The sequence below is a fragment of the Pteropus vampyrus genome, unplaced genomic scaffold, assembly GCF_000151845.1.
Source record: "Pteropus vampyrus isolate Shadow unplaced genomic scaffold, Pvam_2.0 Scaffold151, whole genome shotgun sequence".
Classification (NCBI taxonomy): domain Eukaryota; kingdom Metazoa; phylum Chordata; class Mammalia; order Chiroptera; family Pteropodidae; genus Pteropus; species Pteropus vampyrus.
Window position 1 is genome coordinate 2,094,536 of NW_011888932.1, and position 17,864 is coordinate 2,112,399.

General features: G+C 31.3%; 1 protein-coding gene and 1 long non-coding RNA gene across 3 annotated transcripts in view; both read left to right on the top strand.

Annotated features, from left to right (window-relative positions):
* The window catches only part of LOC111745284, a 4,119-nt gene extending 1,867 nt beyond the window's left edge, over window positions 1-2,252 (top strand). Inside the window, exon 2 of the long non-coding RNA XR_002782583.1 lies at window positions 1,261-2,252. This is a non-coding gene — a long non-coding RNA (uncharacterized LOC111745284). The remainder of the gene's footprint in view (window positions 1-1,260) is intronic.
* EFCAB7 (EF-hand calcium binding domain 7) overlaps window positions 1-17,864 on the top strand; it is a 36,739-nt gene that overhangs the window by 9,752 nt on the left and 9,123 nt on the right. For both annotated transcript variants that reach the window (XM_011369559.2, XM_023536234.1), the window contains 4 exons: window positions 8,582-8,723; window positions 12,087-12,196; window positions 14,551-14,708; window positions 15,353-15,486. In XM_011369559.2, coding sequence (XP_011367861.1) covers window positions 8,582-8,723; window positions 12,087-12,196; window positions 14,551-14,708; window positions 15,353-15,486 — 544 coding nt within the window. The remainder of the gene's footprint in view (window positions 1-8,581; window positions 8,724-12,086; window positions 12,197-14,550; window positions 14,709-15,352; window positions 15,487-17,864) is intronic.

The following is a 17,864-nucleotide window of genomic DNA, read 5'->3' on the forward strand; positions in this document are numbered from 1 at the left end:
CATTAAAAATGTGTACCTAGAGACCCCTGTAAAAGGGGGAAAAATGGTTATGACCACATACTATAACTGCTGTTAGAAAACTGAACTGATTGTTCTCAAGAGCTACATTTTTGTTTCAAATAACAACTCTGTATTTGTTATTGAACTCTGAAGTCCCTTATATCTTTAAATTGCTAGACAGTGACATTTGTTCTATATTAAAATTTTAAAACATTATCTCCAAGGAATTTTGTTCAGACTATTTAGGAATCTATACACCCTAAGCAATTTGGTGTGCATGTCCAGCATGTTCACACACAATATTTCGTGTTCCAGTAATATTATTTTCCACTAATGGAAGCTTTTTGTATTTTGCAACTAAATTAGATGTTAATAAAATTTAACTTCATTAAATAATTGTGGTTTACCTGATTCAAAGTGTAAATAAATATGTTTAGCTAGTATAAGGAGAGATATAAATAAATATTAATATGGATTATATTAAAGCCATACTAAGACTTTTTGTCTGTGTCATGCTCGTGTTAATTGTGCCCCTACCAATAAAATTCCTCTAATTTAGTTTTACTCAACAACTATTTACTAAAAAGGTAATGTATGCCAGCTATTTTGCTTAGTTATAAAATATTAGCCTTGAATTAAAAAATAAAAATTTTTATTTGATTATTGATACATTGAAGTAGTATAGCATAGTATTTATTCATTTATTTGTTTAACAACTATTCATTGACTACTCTGTGCCAAGCCCTGTCGTAACTAAGAGCTTCGGATAGAGACAGACCTGTGGTTGGATCTTAGCTTTGTCACTTAATAACTGTGTGATCTTTAGGAATTTAGTCAGCAGCCTTTCTGAGTCTCAGTTTCCTTAACTTATAGATTGCAAATAATTATATTTAGTATGTTTTTGAAAGATTCAATCAGGGACATAGAATTCACTTTAATAAATAGTGTTAATATTATAATAGAACTGGCTATAGGTCTTTATATGGAAATTTCATGATGAAATTATAATTTAAGAAAGTTAATCTATTGTGTATAGTGTACAGATATCTCAAATTAGGAAGAATATCTGAGAGGCAGATAGAGTTATCCAGATATAAAGTGATGATAGCTAGGCCTAGGGAAGTACCTAAACATAATAGGGAAGAGACAAATCTTACAGTGCCAAAATTAGTCTGTAGGCCATAGTGATTGTATAACAAAAGACTACTTAAGTTTTGTACCTAAGAGCAGGGAGTGGTGCTCTTAATAAGTGGAAAGTAGGTAAAAGATACTAGGAGAATTCAATGATTAAAAGAAGATGGCATACTGTTAACTTTTAAATTCAATGACATAAAACTTAATGTTTTTTGGAAATACTTCATAGCCTTCATATTACTTACCTGACTTTTTATATCTTATTTCTGATCTTGATATTGCCCACTGTTGTTCACTATCTGATATTTTTTAGATGAGTTAAAGTGATTTTTTAAAAATTCTGTGACCTTTTTGTTATTCAGCAGGATTTGGTTCTTTGCATTTTTCTTTGAAATTACTTTATAAATTTTATATATTAACTTTCATAACAACTCTGATAAGTACGTGGTTATTGGTGTAGTTATTGAGGTTGATAGAATAAGTTACTTAAAGAATTATTAAATTAATTTTCTTCAAATACCTTAAATCTATTTTAAACAAATTTGGGCATTTCAATTTCATGTGGAGTGGAGAGGTATGGAATTGGGAGAAGAAGGGTCTTTTAGAAATTAGAAAATTGTTGTTGTAATAGGGTATGTATAAGCCAGATTTTAAATTGTAAATTCACACAATTGGAAAAGGACCTGAATTACAGGAGGAAAATAAGACCCTTATAGGGATTATACATGTATTACATTCTATAGACCATACATAGGTACTGTATCACTATTCTTTTTTTAATCCTGTATTCTGTCCATTTGCTTAGGTTTTATATTGTACAAGAAGGATTTTTTTTTTTTTGAGAGAGGAATAGCTTTAGTTGCCAGTCATGACTAGAATTAGAGAAAGCCCCAAATCATGAATTGTATGCTTCAAAGATGCAATACTTCCTATATTCAGACTTCTAATTAAAATGTGCCTATAAATATATTTTACATATATGTATGTATGTACATAAATGTATGTATTATATAACATAAACATGTTATACAACATTGTATATGGTGTACGTGAATGTTATTTGACATATTATGTATGTCTATATGTACAATACAAATATAAACATTTTAAACTTGAAATGGTTGTCTAACTTAATTTTTGTGAAGACTCCAAATAATAATTTTATTACAAAAGTTTCTCAAATTTTCAAAATGTTGATCAATTCAACTTGTCTTAGGTGACACTCCATATCAATTTTCCCTTTATAAATCATTTATTTAACCTTTTGTTTTTAAGTATGAATAGTTTATAATTCTTTAATAATAAAAAGTTCAATAACTATTTACCTACTTGTCTTAATGAAAAGCAAATAGCTTTCTAAAATATATGACATAAGGTATCTTTATCAAAACCAACAGTGATGATAGTGATTATGATGTATAAGATCTTCCTATGAATCTGTGGCAGATCTACTGCATAGTAATTCTATCTTACTTAAAACTTTAATAATAATACAGAATTTTTTGTCAAAACAAATCATGTTCTCTGAGGTGTTTTAAGAAAACTGATATATGTAAGTTTTTTGATTGCTAAAATTTTCAACTTTACTATTTTTAATTTGTGCTTTTTGGTATTTTCTTATACATTGTGAATGAAAATAAGTAAAATTTGTATATGACAAATAAATGTATTAACATTTCTTTTTTCCTTTTATGTGAATTTACCAGAATCAGTAGAAAATAGCACCACCTTATGCCCTATATAAGAATTACAAGCCACTATTTTATTTTTGCTTTATGTTTTCAAAAAATTATATTATACATGGAATTTCTTAGTCTGTCATTCTAAAAATTTTTTAACTCAACCTTCTTCCATTTTTCTCATAAAACTCAAACTGTCAACTTAATCTATAGTCCTTTCGAATTGATCTATTTGAATGAACCAGCCAATTTGTCAGTACTTTTTTTTTTTATTAACATTTCAGCCTAGGTTTTAGAGAAAAAGCTTCGTGTGATTGAAAGTCTATTTTAAAGGAAATTTAGTTCGAATAAGCATTGTGTTTTTAATAACTCTGGCAGATCTTAAGAATTTGAATGCTTCCTTTTAAACAGGAGAGCTACAAATTTTTCTAGTACTCTTATTTAGTATTCAAAATAATCTGATTATTACTTGAAGTTTGGTTGATATAAATAATGTAGCATTTGTCTTCTATTTTTTAATAGCTGGTGACCTACCATTTTCCAGCCTATTAACCATGTATTGTAATGTACAGGTTGGATGTCTTTCCAAAGAAACTTATAAATTTCATTTTACGTGTACCTTTTCTAAAATTAGAACTTAGGAAATACCTCTGATAAAATGTTTAACTCACTTCCCAGCTAAATTTTATAAAGGCATCTCCTGTCAGGTCATGACACTGCCCCCAGAAGTACTATAAGCACATGGAAAAATTTTTCCATCTTTGAGTTTCCCAAATGCCACAAATTATGTTCACTACCGGTGTACCTGGCAAAGTGTATTATTTTTCAGTTTCATTTAAACATTTTAAAGAAGAGAATAGGCTGCTACACTCATGATTACAGTACAAATTTAACAAATTTTCCTGCTACTAAAACCTACATTTTTTAAAGTAAGAAAACCAAATCGTTTCTTTATCTTAACGCTTCAATATATGGATAATTCCAAATGATAAAGCTTTATCATACTTTAATATAATAATTCATAAACCTAAAGTTTTTTAAGTACTACTTTTTAAAAATTTATGGCAGATATTTAAGTATGAAAAAAGAACATAATTTTGAATATAACTTGTAGTTTGGAGAGAAAGTAAGGAGACCTAGGTTTCAGCTTTGGTTCCACGGTCAACGAGAATTCTAACTCAAGCCTATCACTTTATTTTTCAGACTTTCATCAGTCAAAAGAGAAGTCTGGACTAGACTGCATTTTAGACTTCTTCTACCTTTAATATTCAGTAATTCTAAACTAGTATCCCTTACCATTCCAGATGGATACACATAAAAAATATATTCATAAAATATATTAGATGAAATTTTGTCTCATAACGCTAAAAATCAATTGAAAGGAAAACAAATGTTTTTCGTTTGATGTCAGAATCTTAGTTCAAACTGTCTCAAAGGGTAACTTACCTAAATATGAGTATATCTTTCCTTTCTTATCTGTAGCAACCCTCACCATCCAAGGTCCATTATATCAAGGCCAATTGGCTTTGAGGTAATGTAAGCATCTATTGTTAGTCCATAATGTATTCTCATCCAAGAGATTTACAGAAAGGCTAACTGAAAGTATGTACATGCTCTTACTCATCATTAATAGTTGAACTTTTGGCTCGAGCCCAAATTTAAACCTCATTGTGTTATAAAAATTTTTAATTTAGTACCCTGAGTATATTTTCTTTTGGAAACATGATCTAATGGTAAAAGCATTGATCCCAAAGTCTCAGACTCTAGACCTGATATTTCTACAAACTCCTTCTAAAAGTCTGAACCAGTATAACCTCTGGGTACCTCAATTTCTCTGTTTATTAAAATGACTAATTTATATCTACCCCATATTGCCTCATAGGGATGTTGTTAAAATATCATTTATAATGACTTGTTTCTGTCATGGGCTATATACTTATGAAGATGAATTCCAATAATTTAAGGTCACATTTTAATTTCTCAGAATTAAAAGTACACATATCTTTTATACCCCAAAGGTGTGACAGTGTATGTGATTAATGACTGACTAGAAAGCTTGAGTAATAGTTCAGCAATAATGGTAATTTCTTAAAATTCAGTTTAAGATGAAATCTCTAAAGAAAAGATGAATATAAAAATGGAAAACTAAAATAAGTTGAAAAAGAACCAAAACTAAAATAAAAGGAAATAGAGAAAATACATGCAATAAAGCTTACAAAGGGAGGTTAATATCTAAAATAGTAGAAAGAATTTATTAAAATATGTAAGAAAAAAAAAAACAGCTTCAATAGAGCTATGAGAATAGAAGATGAATAGGCTGTTCACACAAAAAGGAAACAAAATAACAAACACATGGGGAAATGGTCAGCCTTGCTAGTAATCTGAAAATTCAAAGTTATGCAAAAATTATTACAATATCATTTTATTATTATACCATTTTTATTGCATTAATATAGTTTAATACAAAAGCATTACAATACCATATAAATGTATGAAATACTATAATGAATATTTTGTATGCCACACCTTGCTTAAGAAATCATCCCTCACTACCATGCAGCTTTTTAAATGATAACACTACTAACCAAATTATGGTAATGACAAAGTTACTACATTATACACAATTGGTGGTATAAAATTAGCATCACTGTTTTCAAAGCAATATGAGAACACATCATTAGCCTCTAATTTTGGAATATATTTCTATTATAAATACTTTTTTTGCCTAGAAGTCCTTCTGCAGGATATTATTCATTAGAAGAAAAACATTTAGATAAAATAGTATTTATTTCAGCACTATCTATACTGATGAGAAATTTGAAATAACCTAAATGTTCAATATTCTAGAAATAGTTAAGAAAGTAATGGTATACCAACTCAATGGGTAATTACAGAACCAGTTAAATTGAAAATTTGAATATTGCTTAGCAAAGCTTTTTTTTTATTGTGGTAAGATATACAAAATTTAACATCTTAACCATTTCTAGGTATGTAATTTGTGGCATTAAATACATTTATGTTGTGCAACTATCACCACCATCCATCTCTGGATTTAACTACTCTATCTATCTCGTATAAGTGGAATCATACAATATTTGTCCTTTTGTGTCTGGCTTATTTCAGTTAGCATGATGCCCTCAAGGTTCATCCATGTGCCGCATGTGTCAGAATTTCTTTCCCTTATATACACGCACACACACAATGAAATATATATATATATATGCCACATCTTGTTTACCCATTCATCCATCAATGGACAATTGGATTCTTTCTACCTTTTGGCTATTATGAACAATGCTGCTATGAAGGTGGATGTACAAATATCTGTTTGAGTCTCTGCTTTCAATTCTTTTGAATATGTTCCCGGAAGTGGAATTGCTGGATCATATGGTAATTCTATGTTTAATGTTTTGGAAAACTGCTAAACTTTTTTACAATGGCTTCACCACCTTACATTCCTGCCAGGAATGCACAAGGGTTCCAATTGCTCCACAACCTTGTCAGCATTTTTATTTTCTGTTTTTGTTTTTGTTATAGCCATCCTAGTGGGTATGAAGTGGTATCTCATTGTGCTTCTGATTTACATTTCCCTAATGATGTAATGTTGAACTTTTTTCTTGTGCTTTTTGGCCATCAATATATCTTCTTTGGAGAAATTCAAGTTCTGTGAATTTCATAGTCTATTCAAGTTCTATGACATTCCTTATTGGGTTTGTGTTGTTGAATTGTAGGAATTTTTAATATGTTCTAGGTATGAAGCCATTTTCAGATACATGATTTGCAAGTATATTTTCCTATTCTATCGGGTTGACTTTTCACTACGTTGATCATGTCCTTTGATACACAAACATTTTTAATTTTGATGAACTCCAGTTTATATTTTGTTTTGTTGTCTGTGCTTTTAGTGTCATATTCAAGAAATCATTGCCAAATGCAGTGTCATGAAGCCTTCCTCTCTAAGTTTTCTTCTCAGAGTTTTATAGTTTTAGTACTTACATTTAGATCTTTGACCCATTTTGTGTTAATTTTTGTATATGGTGTCAGGTAAGGGTCCACATTATTTTGTATGTGGATATCCAGTTTTCCAGCCCCATTTGTTGAAAAGACATCCTTTCCTTATTGAATGGTCTTGGCACTCCTGTTGAAAATCATTTGGCCAAAAATGTTAGGCTTTATTTCTGTGCTCTCTGTTCTATTCTGGTCTCTCTCTATATATGTCTTTATGCCGATACCAAACTGTTTTAATTACTGTAGCTTTGTAGTAGATATTGAAATCAGGATGTATAAGTCCTCCAACTTTGTGCTACTTTTTCAATAGCAAAATGTTTGAGATATAGCATTAAATGAAAAGGCAGAATATAAAATAGTGTTAAATAGAATATAAAAAATAGTTTTTTATATAAGCCAATATTAGGAAACATTACATAAAAATCAAACTATGTTGGTAGAACTGTGAGGATTTTCTCCTATTTTTAAATTTCTAACTTAAAATGTATTTGATAATAAGAAAATAATATAAAGTATGAAAATAATTATGATTTATATAATAGAAAAGTTATATTTAAGTACGTTAGGATAATTTAGCCTTTAAAAAAGTGAGTGAGAAATCAGTCTTGATGTAAATTATGTTTGTTCTTATCTTTTCAGTGCCATGTAAATCTATAATGGCTTAATAATATTTTTATATTATTGTTATACAGCAAATACACACCTTTTCAGCAGTTATCTTAATATTATTAAAGACGATAATTTTTCAAAATAATTTTTCAAAACCATTCTTTGTAAAGTAACTTCAAAACCTCATTAATATTTTTGGAAGTCATTAGCAGTAGAATAGAAATTTATGTTACAGTATAGATAGGTAAACTAACTAATGGTAAAGTGAAAAGCATTTTTGCACGCATCTGTGGTAATGGCACAATTTCTCGTACTTTCAATACAGAATTTTTTACTTTCTAGATAAGGTACATCTTCAAGTTATACTTAATTCTAGTTGTGAAATCCCAAATAGACACATTAGTTTGGAGCAGAGGAAGGGATTTGGCTAGACCAAGAGATAACAGAGCGAATCTTAAAGAAAGGTCTTCCTCAAAACTGATCCTTATCATTTTGTTATATCTGTGAGACTTATTCAGTGTTCTTTTAGTTACCTAGACTTGAAACGATTATTTTGGTTGTCACATACTTTATTTTTTAAATGCAAAGTCCTATCACTTTTTCTTTCAACATATCAGTTTTAGCAGTCCTTCAATTTTACCTTGTTCCAAACACTAATCTCACTCTGATTATTGCAGCATCATGTTTATTACTTTGTTTCAGTACTTCCTCCACTCTCATGAACTTTATTTTTCTTATTTCTTCTCTTCATTATGTTTTTTCCTAACTTTTCAATATCTAAATTCTGCTGATCCTTCAAGATACAGTTCATGGAATGCCCTCTGAGTTTATATGGATCCCCCACCCCCGACATCAGTCACACAAACATTTATTGAGCACCTACAATGTTCCAGGCACTGTTTTAGGTACTGAAATTATAATATTATTTTGAATATATAATTCTTTTTTCATTCTAACTATATACTACTATCAGTAATAATTGAATTGTGTCATGTCTTTTTTTTACCTCTCAATTACTTTGCAAATTCCTGGAAGTCAGTGGCTCTATTTGACATTTTTTTTATATCCTCCTCAAGGTTTTCCTCATTGCTATGCATGCTGGAAACATATAATAAACATCATTTGAAAATAATTTATTTTCTTTATTTCAGGAGTGGCAATGCGTACAATCAAAAGGTTGCTTTTTCTTAGAAGAAGATGGTGAAATCATTAGTCATCACTACAGGATGCAAATAGCTCAGAGATCCATTGTTTACCTAACAATTAAGCCATTAAACTTGAGTCAAGTTGAAGGTAAGTTTAAATTTTCTGTATATTTAAAGATATCAATTTATGCCTTCTTTGAAAATACTTATATATTTGATAGTCCTATTTAGTGAAGAAAATAGTCTGCCTAAGAAATGTGGTTATGTACATTTAAAGAAAGAGTTAGTTTATACATTGACTGTGTTATCTTATTTTGCAAAGCAGCTAAACTGCTTCTTGTGTAGTTTAAAGCATGTTTTAATTCATTTAAAAACAAGGACAAAATGTTACGTGGTGTCTTTATAACATAGAATTAACTTTTCATTTGCTAATTAATCCTTAGCTTTTTGCCACTTATCAGTTTTTAAAATTAATATGTTTAATAGAAGTTCTGTTGGAACATAATTTAAGACAATATGAACTGCAAATATTTTTGAATACCTTCAAGTTCTATGTCATATGACTTAGACAATCCTTATTAATCATCTTTGCATTTATGGTAATAGTCTTTTTTTGTACACAAATACTAGATAAAAATTGGTCATTTCATAGTTCCTAAAATGGCTATCATGTAATTTTTAATTAGTGAAAAATGGCTATAAGGGTGCCTTCCCTGGGTACATTTTAATGATGATTGATCTAAATATCAATCTTTATTTTCTTTTATTATGTTTACATATAAATATTTTCTTCCTAGAGGGTTCCTCTCCATTTCTATTTTTTTCCTTCTAAAGTAGAGATTCTGAAAGTTTTCACTGTATATCTTGTAGGATACTTATAACATTTGGTAGTTGATACTTTTAAATAACAATTACAATAGTCATTTTTCAGATAAAGGTATACAGTTAGGTCTGCAGATTCAGTGTGGTTGTTAATTCTCCATATTCTTACAAAAAAGATTCCTATATTTATTATTTATCAAGTATTTATTGAGGGCCTTAAGGTGCTTAGGATATATAAGAGTACAAAAGAGACAAAAATCCCTGCCCTTATGAATTTACATTCTGGTGGGAGGAAATAATAATAAAAATAATAAATAGTAAATGACATGGTATGTTAGAAAGTGTTAAGTGCTATGGGAAAAACATAAAGGGAAAGGGACATTGTGAATGCTGAGGAAATAAGGGTTGTCACTGAAATGTGGTTAGTGTGTACTTCAATAACAAATTGACATTTGAGCAAAGGCTGAAAGAAGTATATCATTATCAACTATTACATAACAAACGACCCCAAAACTCAGTGGCTTAAAACAATTAAACATTTGTGCACCTATGAGCTGGTTTGCTGGACAGTTCTTTTGGTCTCAGTTGGGCTTGGCTTTTCTCTGTAGGGCTCTCTCATGCATCCGGGGTCAGTTGCAGATTAGCTGGTATCTGGTTTTACTGATTTTAGCTGTGCTCTCTACTCTGTATGGGGTCTCAGCTAGGACAGCTTGACTTTGCCTCATATAATCTCTTATCCTCTAGTAAATTAGCCTGGACATGTTCTTATGGTGTACAGAGATCTGCAATAGAAAGCAGAAGTACCACAGGACCTTCTGAGGCCTGGGCTCAGAACTGGCACATTACTTCTGGTACATTCTGTTGTTCACAGCATGTCACAAGACAAGTCCAGATTTATAAGGTGAAGAAATAGACCTGACTTCTTGATGGAGGACCTGCAAAGTCACATTACAAAGGGCTGTGGATACAGACAGGGATAGCCATTTTTGCTGTCTTTCACAGAAGACAAGGAAGTATGCTTTGTGGATGTAGGGGTGGTGGAAGGGTGAAGAGTGGAGGAGGTGAGAATGTACCTGGTTTTAGAACAGTAAGGTGGCTAGAGTGGTACAACGAAGTAAGCAGAGAGTAGTAGATGAAGATGGAGGAACAAGGACAAAATCAAGTAGAGTTTGTTGTTTTTATTTTTACCGTAATGAAGACTTAGGCTTTTACTCTGAGAAAAATGAGGAATCCTTAGAAGGATATTTTCCATGGCTATCATCAAGATTTTATCTTTGATTTTCAACTGTTTGAATATGTGTCTGTGTCTCCGTGTGTGTGTGTGTGTGTGTGTGTGTGTGTGTGTGTGTGTGTGTGTGTGTGTGTATTTTTTCTTGTTAATGCTGTTTGTATGTTTGATTTGGTTTGGTTTGGTTTGGTTCGGTTTGGTTTGGTGTTTATCCTGCTGGGGACTCTCTGAGCTTCTTGGATTTATGGCTTGTTGTCTTTCATTACTTTTAGAAAAATTTCCACCTTTATTTCTTCAAATATATCTCTGCCCTCTCCTTTTTCCACTTGTATGATGCTTGACATCTTAGCCCTCTGTGTTTTACACAAATAAGCCGGTGCTTGTTTCTCATCTCTCCTTGGAAAGGTCTATCTTTCCTTGGTTTTCAGGCTACTTGGTTGTCCTGTGACCTCAGCTCTGATAGGTTCAAAAAAAGTTATGATTTTGTAGTTCCTGCACTTTTTCTTATTGTTAGTGTAGGAGAAGCATTTTTTCAACTCTCAACTCCATGAGAAGATATTGAGTAGAGACAGGACATAATCTGATTATTGAAAATAGACTGTATTGAAATTAGACTGAAGGGTGCCCAGGAGAAAGGAAGGACACCAACTAGTATGCTAGGAAGAGACTGATGATGCTTTGAACTGGGGTATAGAGAGGATCAGAAGTAGAGATTCTGGACATATATTGAAGGTTGAACCATAGGATTTCTTGAGGATCGATTGTGATATGTGAAAGAAGAAAAGAGTCAAAGATGATTCAGAGATTTTTGGCTTGAGCCACTGAAAGGAATGAGTTACTGTTAACTGAGATAGAGAAGAGGATAGATGGACAGTTTTTTTTTTAAAGGGGGTGGGGAAGGTCAGTTTTAGACATAGAAATCCAAGTGGAAATGTCAGATAAACAGTTGGTTACATGGGTCTAATGTTAGGTCTGCAAATTCAGTGTGGTTGTTAATTCTCCATATTCTTACAAAAAAAGATTCCTGTATTTATTATTTATCAAGTATTTATTGAGGGCCTTATATACTAAGGTGCTCAGGATATATAAGAGTACAAAAGAGACAAAAATCCCTGCCCTTATGAATTTACATTCTGGAAAGGTTCTAGCTGAGATACAAATTTTGGAGTTCTCAGCACATAGATGGTTTCTGACATCTCTTCCTCCTCTGCTCCTCCACAGATAAGCCAGTGCTGCATCCTGTCTTAAAAGATTTTGTTTTTCTTGAATATTAAGCTACTTGATTGCCCTGTAACCTTAGCTCCCTGATAAGTTACAAATGCTGTGATGTTTACATATAAAAATAGAATGTGTATTTAAAAAGAAAAACCTAAAGGCTAAAGAAACTGTTAACTTCTTTTTTATATAGGAAAGAGTAAGTAGTGATTGCTTATTTTAAGATTTTGGGTTTTTTGTTTATAGGAAAACCATCCCCGTGGTTATCGGTCGATACTGCCTTGTATATTCTTAAGGAAAATGAGAGTCAGGCAAATCTCCAGCTCATATGTTTCACTGAACTACGAAATAGAGAAGTATACATATTTATTTTCTAATGTCTAATATAAAAACGTAGTATGAATTCAAGTCTGAGGAAAATAGTAGTTTTCTATATTTTATTTTTTTTAACTTATGTATCTTTCAGTTTAGGTATATACAATACTAGGCATATCATATATGTTTTATTAATTGTGAAAGACTTTTTCTTGTTTGCTGAGATTTAAGAATTGAAGATTGATTGGCAGTCTTAGCTTCATAAATTGTAGGTTGTGTGACATTGTACTTCACTTTCCTCTTCTCTAAATGCCCTAATGCCTCACATGTGAACATTTTTTGTTATACTCTATAAAAATGGTTGATATCAGTGGACTTTTTCCCCCTAGATACAAGCAATTCAAGACTCTAGAAAAGTTGCTTTAGATGTTTGTCTTACTTATACTACTACTGCAAAAAAGAAAAACTTCAAGATTACTGTCCTCAGGCTTGACTCATATTATAGGGTTCAAAATTGATTGTTCTGAAGAAATGCTTTTAAATGGTTTTATATGTTGCCCATGGGGTTGCTCTGATTTTTTCTAATTATATATTTACTCAGAGGCTGAATATGTGAGGCAGATACATAAATGTGGCTATTTATTTTATGAGGACTACAAAATACATCTGCTACACAACAGGAATAATACTATTCAAGGGCTTACTGCAATATCATATTTAATCTTTACATAGGTCCAATGACAGACAAACATTTCCCTGATGGAATGTTATATAAAAGTCTTTATTGTAGGCTTCGTAACAGACAAGAATAGTTATAGGCAAGAAACAAATAAAATGACAGAAGTTAATGTTTTGACTAAACTCTTCTTCAGAACTGACTACAAAATTCAGTTCAAGATAAAGCATTGTCTAAAACAATAGCTTTTCCCATTTTGTTTTGGATGAAATTACTTTCTTATGAGATTGCATGTGTAAAAATCTTAGTACATAGCAAGCCTGTAATAAAGTTTGAATGAGTTTCTATTTACTTCTTTACTATATAGGCTTCTGGTTTTCTGTAATATGTCATATTTACAAAGGATTTTTTACCTTTTATTTTAGTTTCACAATTATTTTCTTTAAGAAGAGTTTTGTGTCCATGAAAGACTTTCCATTTGCCATCCACAGTGGCAGTTCAAGGTTATTATGTGGCAATAAGGGAGGTTCATGAGACAGCGTATATTAGGGAGCAGCAAAAACTGCTTTTCACTCCTGGGTACTAGTCTACATCTGGCTAATCTAAGAGATCATGGCTTCCAAAGAATGGGTTTGGTCAATCTCTAGCCTTCAAAATGACCCTCAGCTTTATTGAATTGCTTTTTGTATCAAAATAGGACATGATCACTTTAGGATGATTATGGTCCCTCTGATTTGTGAGCACAGAAATAGGGCCGAACCCAGAATTCAGATGAGCAACTTTATTTTGTATGTGAGTACCCAGGATGACCTAAAATATACCTGGGTTTTTAAAGTTTTTGAAAGATAGAAGTCCTTAGGGCTATTCCGTGCTGAAGGGCAAATAGCTGTTTGCTTAACTATTATACATGACTAAAAAATGTTTAGATTTAATATATTTGACAGAGACAACCCCTAGGTTTTATAGGAAGCCACTGGGCTCCAGAAAGCACCTAGAAGGTCCATAGAGAGATACCATTTTGCTTTCTTTTATAAAAGAGGAGACTAAAATGTTTTCCTATACAAATGTCCTGGCACTTAATATAAATATCTTGTGATGGAAAATAATTTTGTATAAGGTAGTTTTATCTGAGATTCTGCCATCTTGTTTTATAGTTCATATTACATAAGTAGAAGTAAAATTCTACTGCTTTTGTGTACATAATTGGATTCTTACAGATATGGCTAATTTATAGAAATAGTGAACTCTTAATTAAATTTATTTCATTTTTATTTAGTGTCATTGAAATCTGATTTACAGATTATATATTTGAATCAAATTAGGGAACTGTTACCTGGAAAAGTTATTATAAGATCTGTCTTTGCTTTCTGTGGAAGATATTTACATCACAAACATTTTTTCAAGATTATTAGGGAAGATTTAGAAGTTATATAACTTCTCACCTTTTATAGTTTGGAGAATTAAAAATGTATGTATATACATATATCTACATTTAATGGTCTTGTACTGGCGTTACCATTAAAAAAAAATTTTGAAGCCTGTGAAAGATTGATAGAATCATAATAGAATTGGTGGATATTGATTTAAAAATTATTTCTAATGCTTTTTTTTCCCCAGAAGGAAAATTAAAAGTCATGAAGCTCAGTTGTAATTGGAAAAAAGTCATTAAGCTCACGGTGGTTTTTTTTTTTTTTTTTTTCCCAATTCTTTCGAGAAAAGGTTTTTGGGTGGACTGGTGAACTAGGACCTGGAATTTATTGGTTAATTCCTTCCACAACTGGCTGTTGGCTGAGGAAAGAAATAAAACCAATAACAGAAGAAGCCCAGCTTGTGTATAGAGATGAAACAGGAGAATTATTCCTTACAAAGGAATTTAGGTAAGTTTTGTTTCTTAAGGTTAGTTAAAACAATGACGTCTAGACTGGATCTGTATACTAGTAGCCTGTCTTCCATACTTTCTTTTGGCTAGCCACCACTCTACCCCAATATTCCAATTCAGTAATTCAACTTTTTCACTAGGCATCTGAAAATGACCTTCCATTCATGGGCCTGAGATTGCCATTCATTTGTGGATTCCACACATTTAGCAAGTCAACTTTAGTCACATATCTACCAATTTCTCTCCTAGTAGGTACTACCTTAAAATAGATCCTGCTAGTTGCACTATTGACTTAGATAACAGTCAAATATGAAATATGAGCACTTAAATAGTTCTCCTGTGCCCTAGATATACACAACAACATCTGGTAGAGAGGAAGAAGAAAGTAGATTAGAGAAAGGAAAAAAGAAGGGACCTACCATTCTTTGAGGTCCAGCTACAGTTTGAGATACTGTGGTTGCTTTAGAAGCTTCTTTATCTCATGTAATACTAGACTGAGTAAAAGATATATTTGGATACATTAACTTTATAGTTCACTAATACGGTTCAATGCCTTGATATTGCTTTCTTTTGAAAGTTATCTTCATAGAAACCTTCAGTTACCTTGGAGACAAGAAATAATTGCGATTTTTATAATTTTAGATCAACTTTATCAGATATATTTGAAGTAATTGATTTAGATGGAAATGGTCTTCTTAGCCTTGAAGAATATAATTTTTTTGAATTGAGAACAAGTGGTGAGAAATGTGATGAAGATGCTTGGGCTGTCTGCAGAGGTAAACGCTTTTCTTTTTCTTAATAGATATGTAAAAAATATATATAGCCCCCTCTCATCCTCATGAAGTAAAATGTCAAACTTCACTATGGAATATTATTATAGCAATTAGGACCATTTAGAAATAGTAGCATTGTTTGTAGATCATAAAAACTTCAACATTTATTTCCTTAAATTGATAGTTGGTACAATACTCAAGTTAAAAGAAAATATGAATCATAGTACTTAAGTGAACTTTTATTTTCAGTTTATGCTCTTTGGAGCTTAGGATGTAAAAACTTTGCCCTGGCTCTTGGTTATCAATGGGACTGAAGTGGTCAAGAGCCCCTAACTGTGTCCAGGAGAGGGCAGCAAAGAGCTAATAAGCTAGAGTTTACTAAAAATTAAAAGTTTCCAAGAAGTTTTTTATACCTATTAAGAATTCTTCCTTTTTTTAATTTAAATTGAATTAAGAAAGGTCATTCATAGAGGTATGGAAGCCAAAAGTACCAAGATGGGCAAGAAAAATACTGAGAACGAGGCGAAAGCAGTTGTCGCTTAGGTGCAGTCTGGGAATAAGTTAGGGCTTTGTATTTAAGCAGGAACTGAAAGATCAAAAGGGAAACCAAAAAGCCATAGCCAACCCTAGGTCACACAACAAGAAGTTTGAGGAGGCCAGAATGCAGTGAAGAGAAAGGTTAATTCTCATATTGCTTTCACTGGGGTAGTATGTGTCCTGCTCTGGTTCTTAAAAAGGTCTAAGCTTGGCAAAGTCCATGAGCTAGGTGGAAGTCTGATACGTATGTTTATCTGAACAACAAGTAAGGTAGAAATATTATTATTATTATAATGGTTTTTAATAATACATCTCTTTTTAACTGAAAGTTTATATAGCATAATCAATAATAAGAAATGTGTATTGATTTATAATATTAAACTTCGATTGACAGGATTCATAATACATGTAATGGAGTATTATTTTGAGGAAGATAAAATAATCTTATAACTTCAATGATATAATCTTTTGATTCTCTATTGTTAACACTAGAGCACATTCCATAAGAATGACGATAATTAGTATTTTCTTATGGTAAAGTTGTTGATAAATAAAATTTTAATTTAACAATTTAATCAACATAGTAGAGTTGATAGTTAACATTTTTTGAGAATTTACCATGTACCAGGTGGAAACACTTCTACACATTAACTCTGTGTTAGAATATCATACAGTACGTAACTTTTTCAGACCGGCTTCTTTTACTTAGCAATATACATTTATGTTTCTTCCATGTCTTTTCTTGGCTTGATAACTCATTTCTTCTTAGTGCTGAATAATATTCCATCATATGAAGATACCACATTTTGTTTATTCATTCTCCTATTAAAGGACATCATGATTGCTTACAATTTTTGGCAATTATGAACTGTTATAAACACTCATGTGCATAGTTTTGTGTGTGCATAGTTTTCAACTCATTTAGGTCATTTCAATTCAGTGATTGCTGAATGGTACAGTAAAACTACATTTAACTTTGTTTTTATATATATATTTATATTTATAATTTTTTTTGGTGACATTGGTTAATGAAATCCAATAAGTTTCAGCTATATTCTTTAACAATAAGGCATATATATATATGTGTGTGTGTGTATATATATATATACACACACAGTGTAAATATATATATATACACACACACATATATATATGTGTAAATATATTTACACTGTGTGTAAATATATATATATATATTTACACTGTGTGTTCACCTCCCATAGTTAGGTTTCTTTCTGTCACCATATATTTGACCCCTTTTACCCTGTCTACCTCCACCCTCTCCTTACCCCTTACCCTCTGGTAAACCACTAGTCTATAGTCCATGTCCATGAGTCTCTGTTTGTTTGTCCTGTTCATTTATTGCTTTTAGGTTTATGTCCCACATGTGATATCATGTGACTTTCAACTTTTTCTGTCTGGCTTATTTCATTTAGCATGATTATCTCGAGGTCCCTCCATGTTTGATGTGTATAGTAACATTTCATTGTTTAACTTTGCAATTCTTCAATGAAATATGACATCAAGCATCTTTCCATATATTTATTTACCATCTGTATATCTTCTTTGGTGAAAAGTCTGTTCATATCTTTTGCCCATTTTTCGATTGAGATGTTTGTTTTCTTATTGTTGAGTTCTTTGTATATATTCATTACAATTCTTTATCAGTTGTGCGTTTTGCAAGTATTTTCTCTCAGTCTGTGGCTTTTCTTTTCATTCTCTTAATATTGACTTTCACAGAGCAGAAGTTTTCAATTTTAATGAAGTCCCACTTATCAAGTTTTTATTTTATGGATCATGTTTTTGGTGTTGTATCTAAAAACTCATAGGTCACCACATTTTCT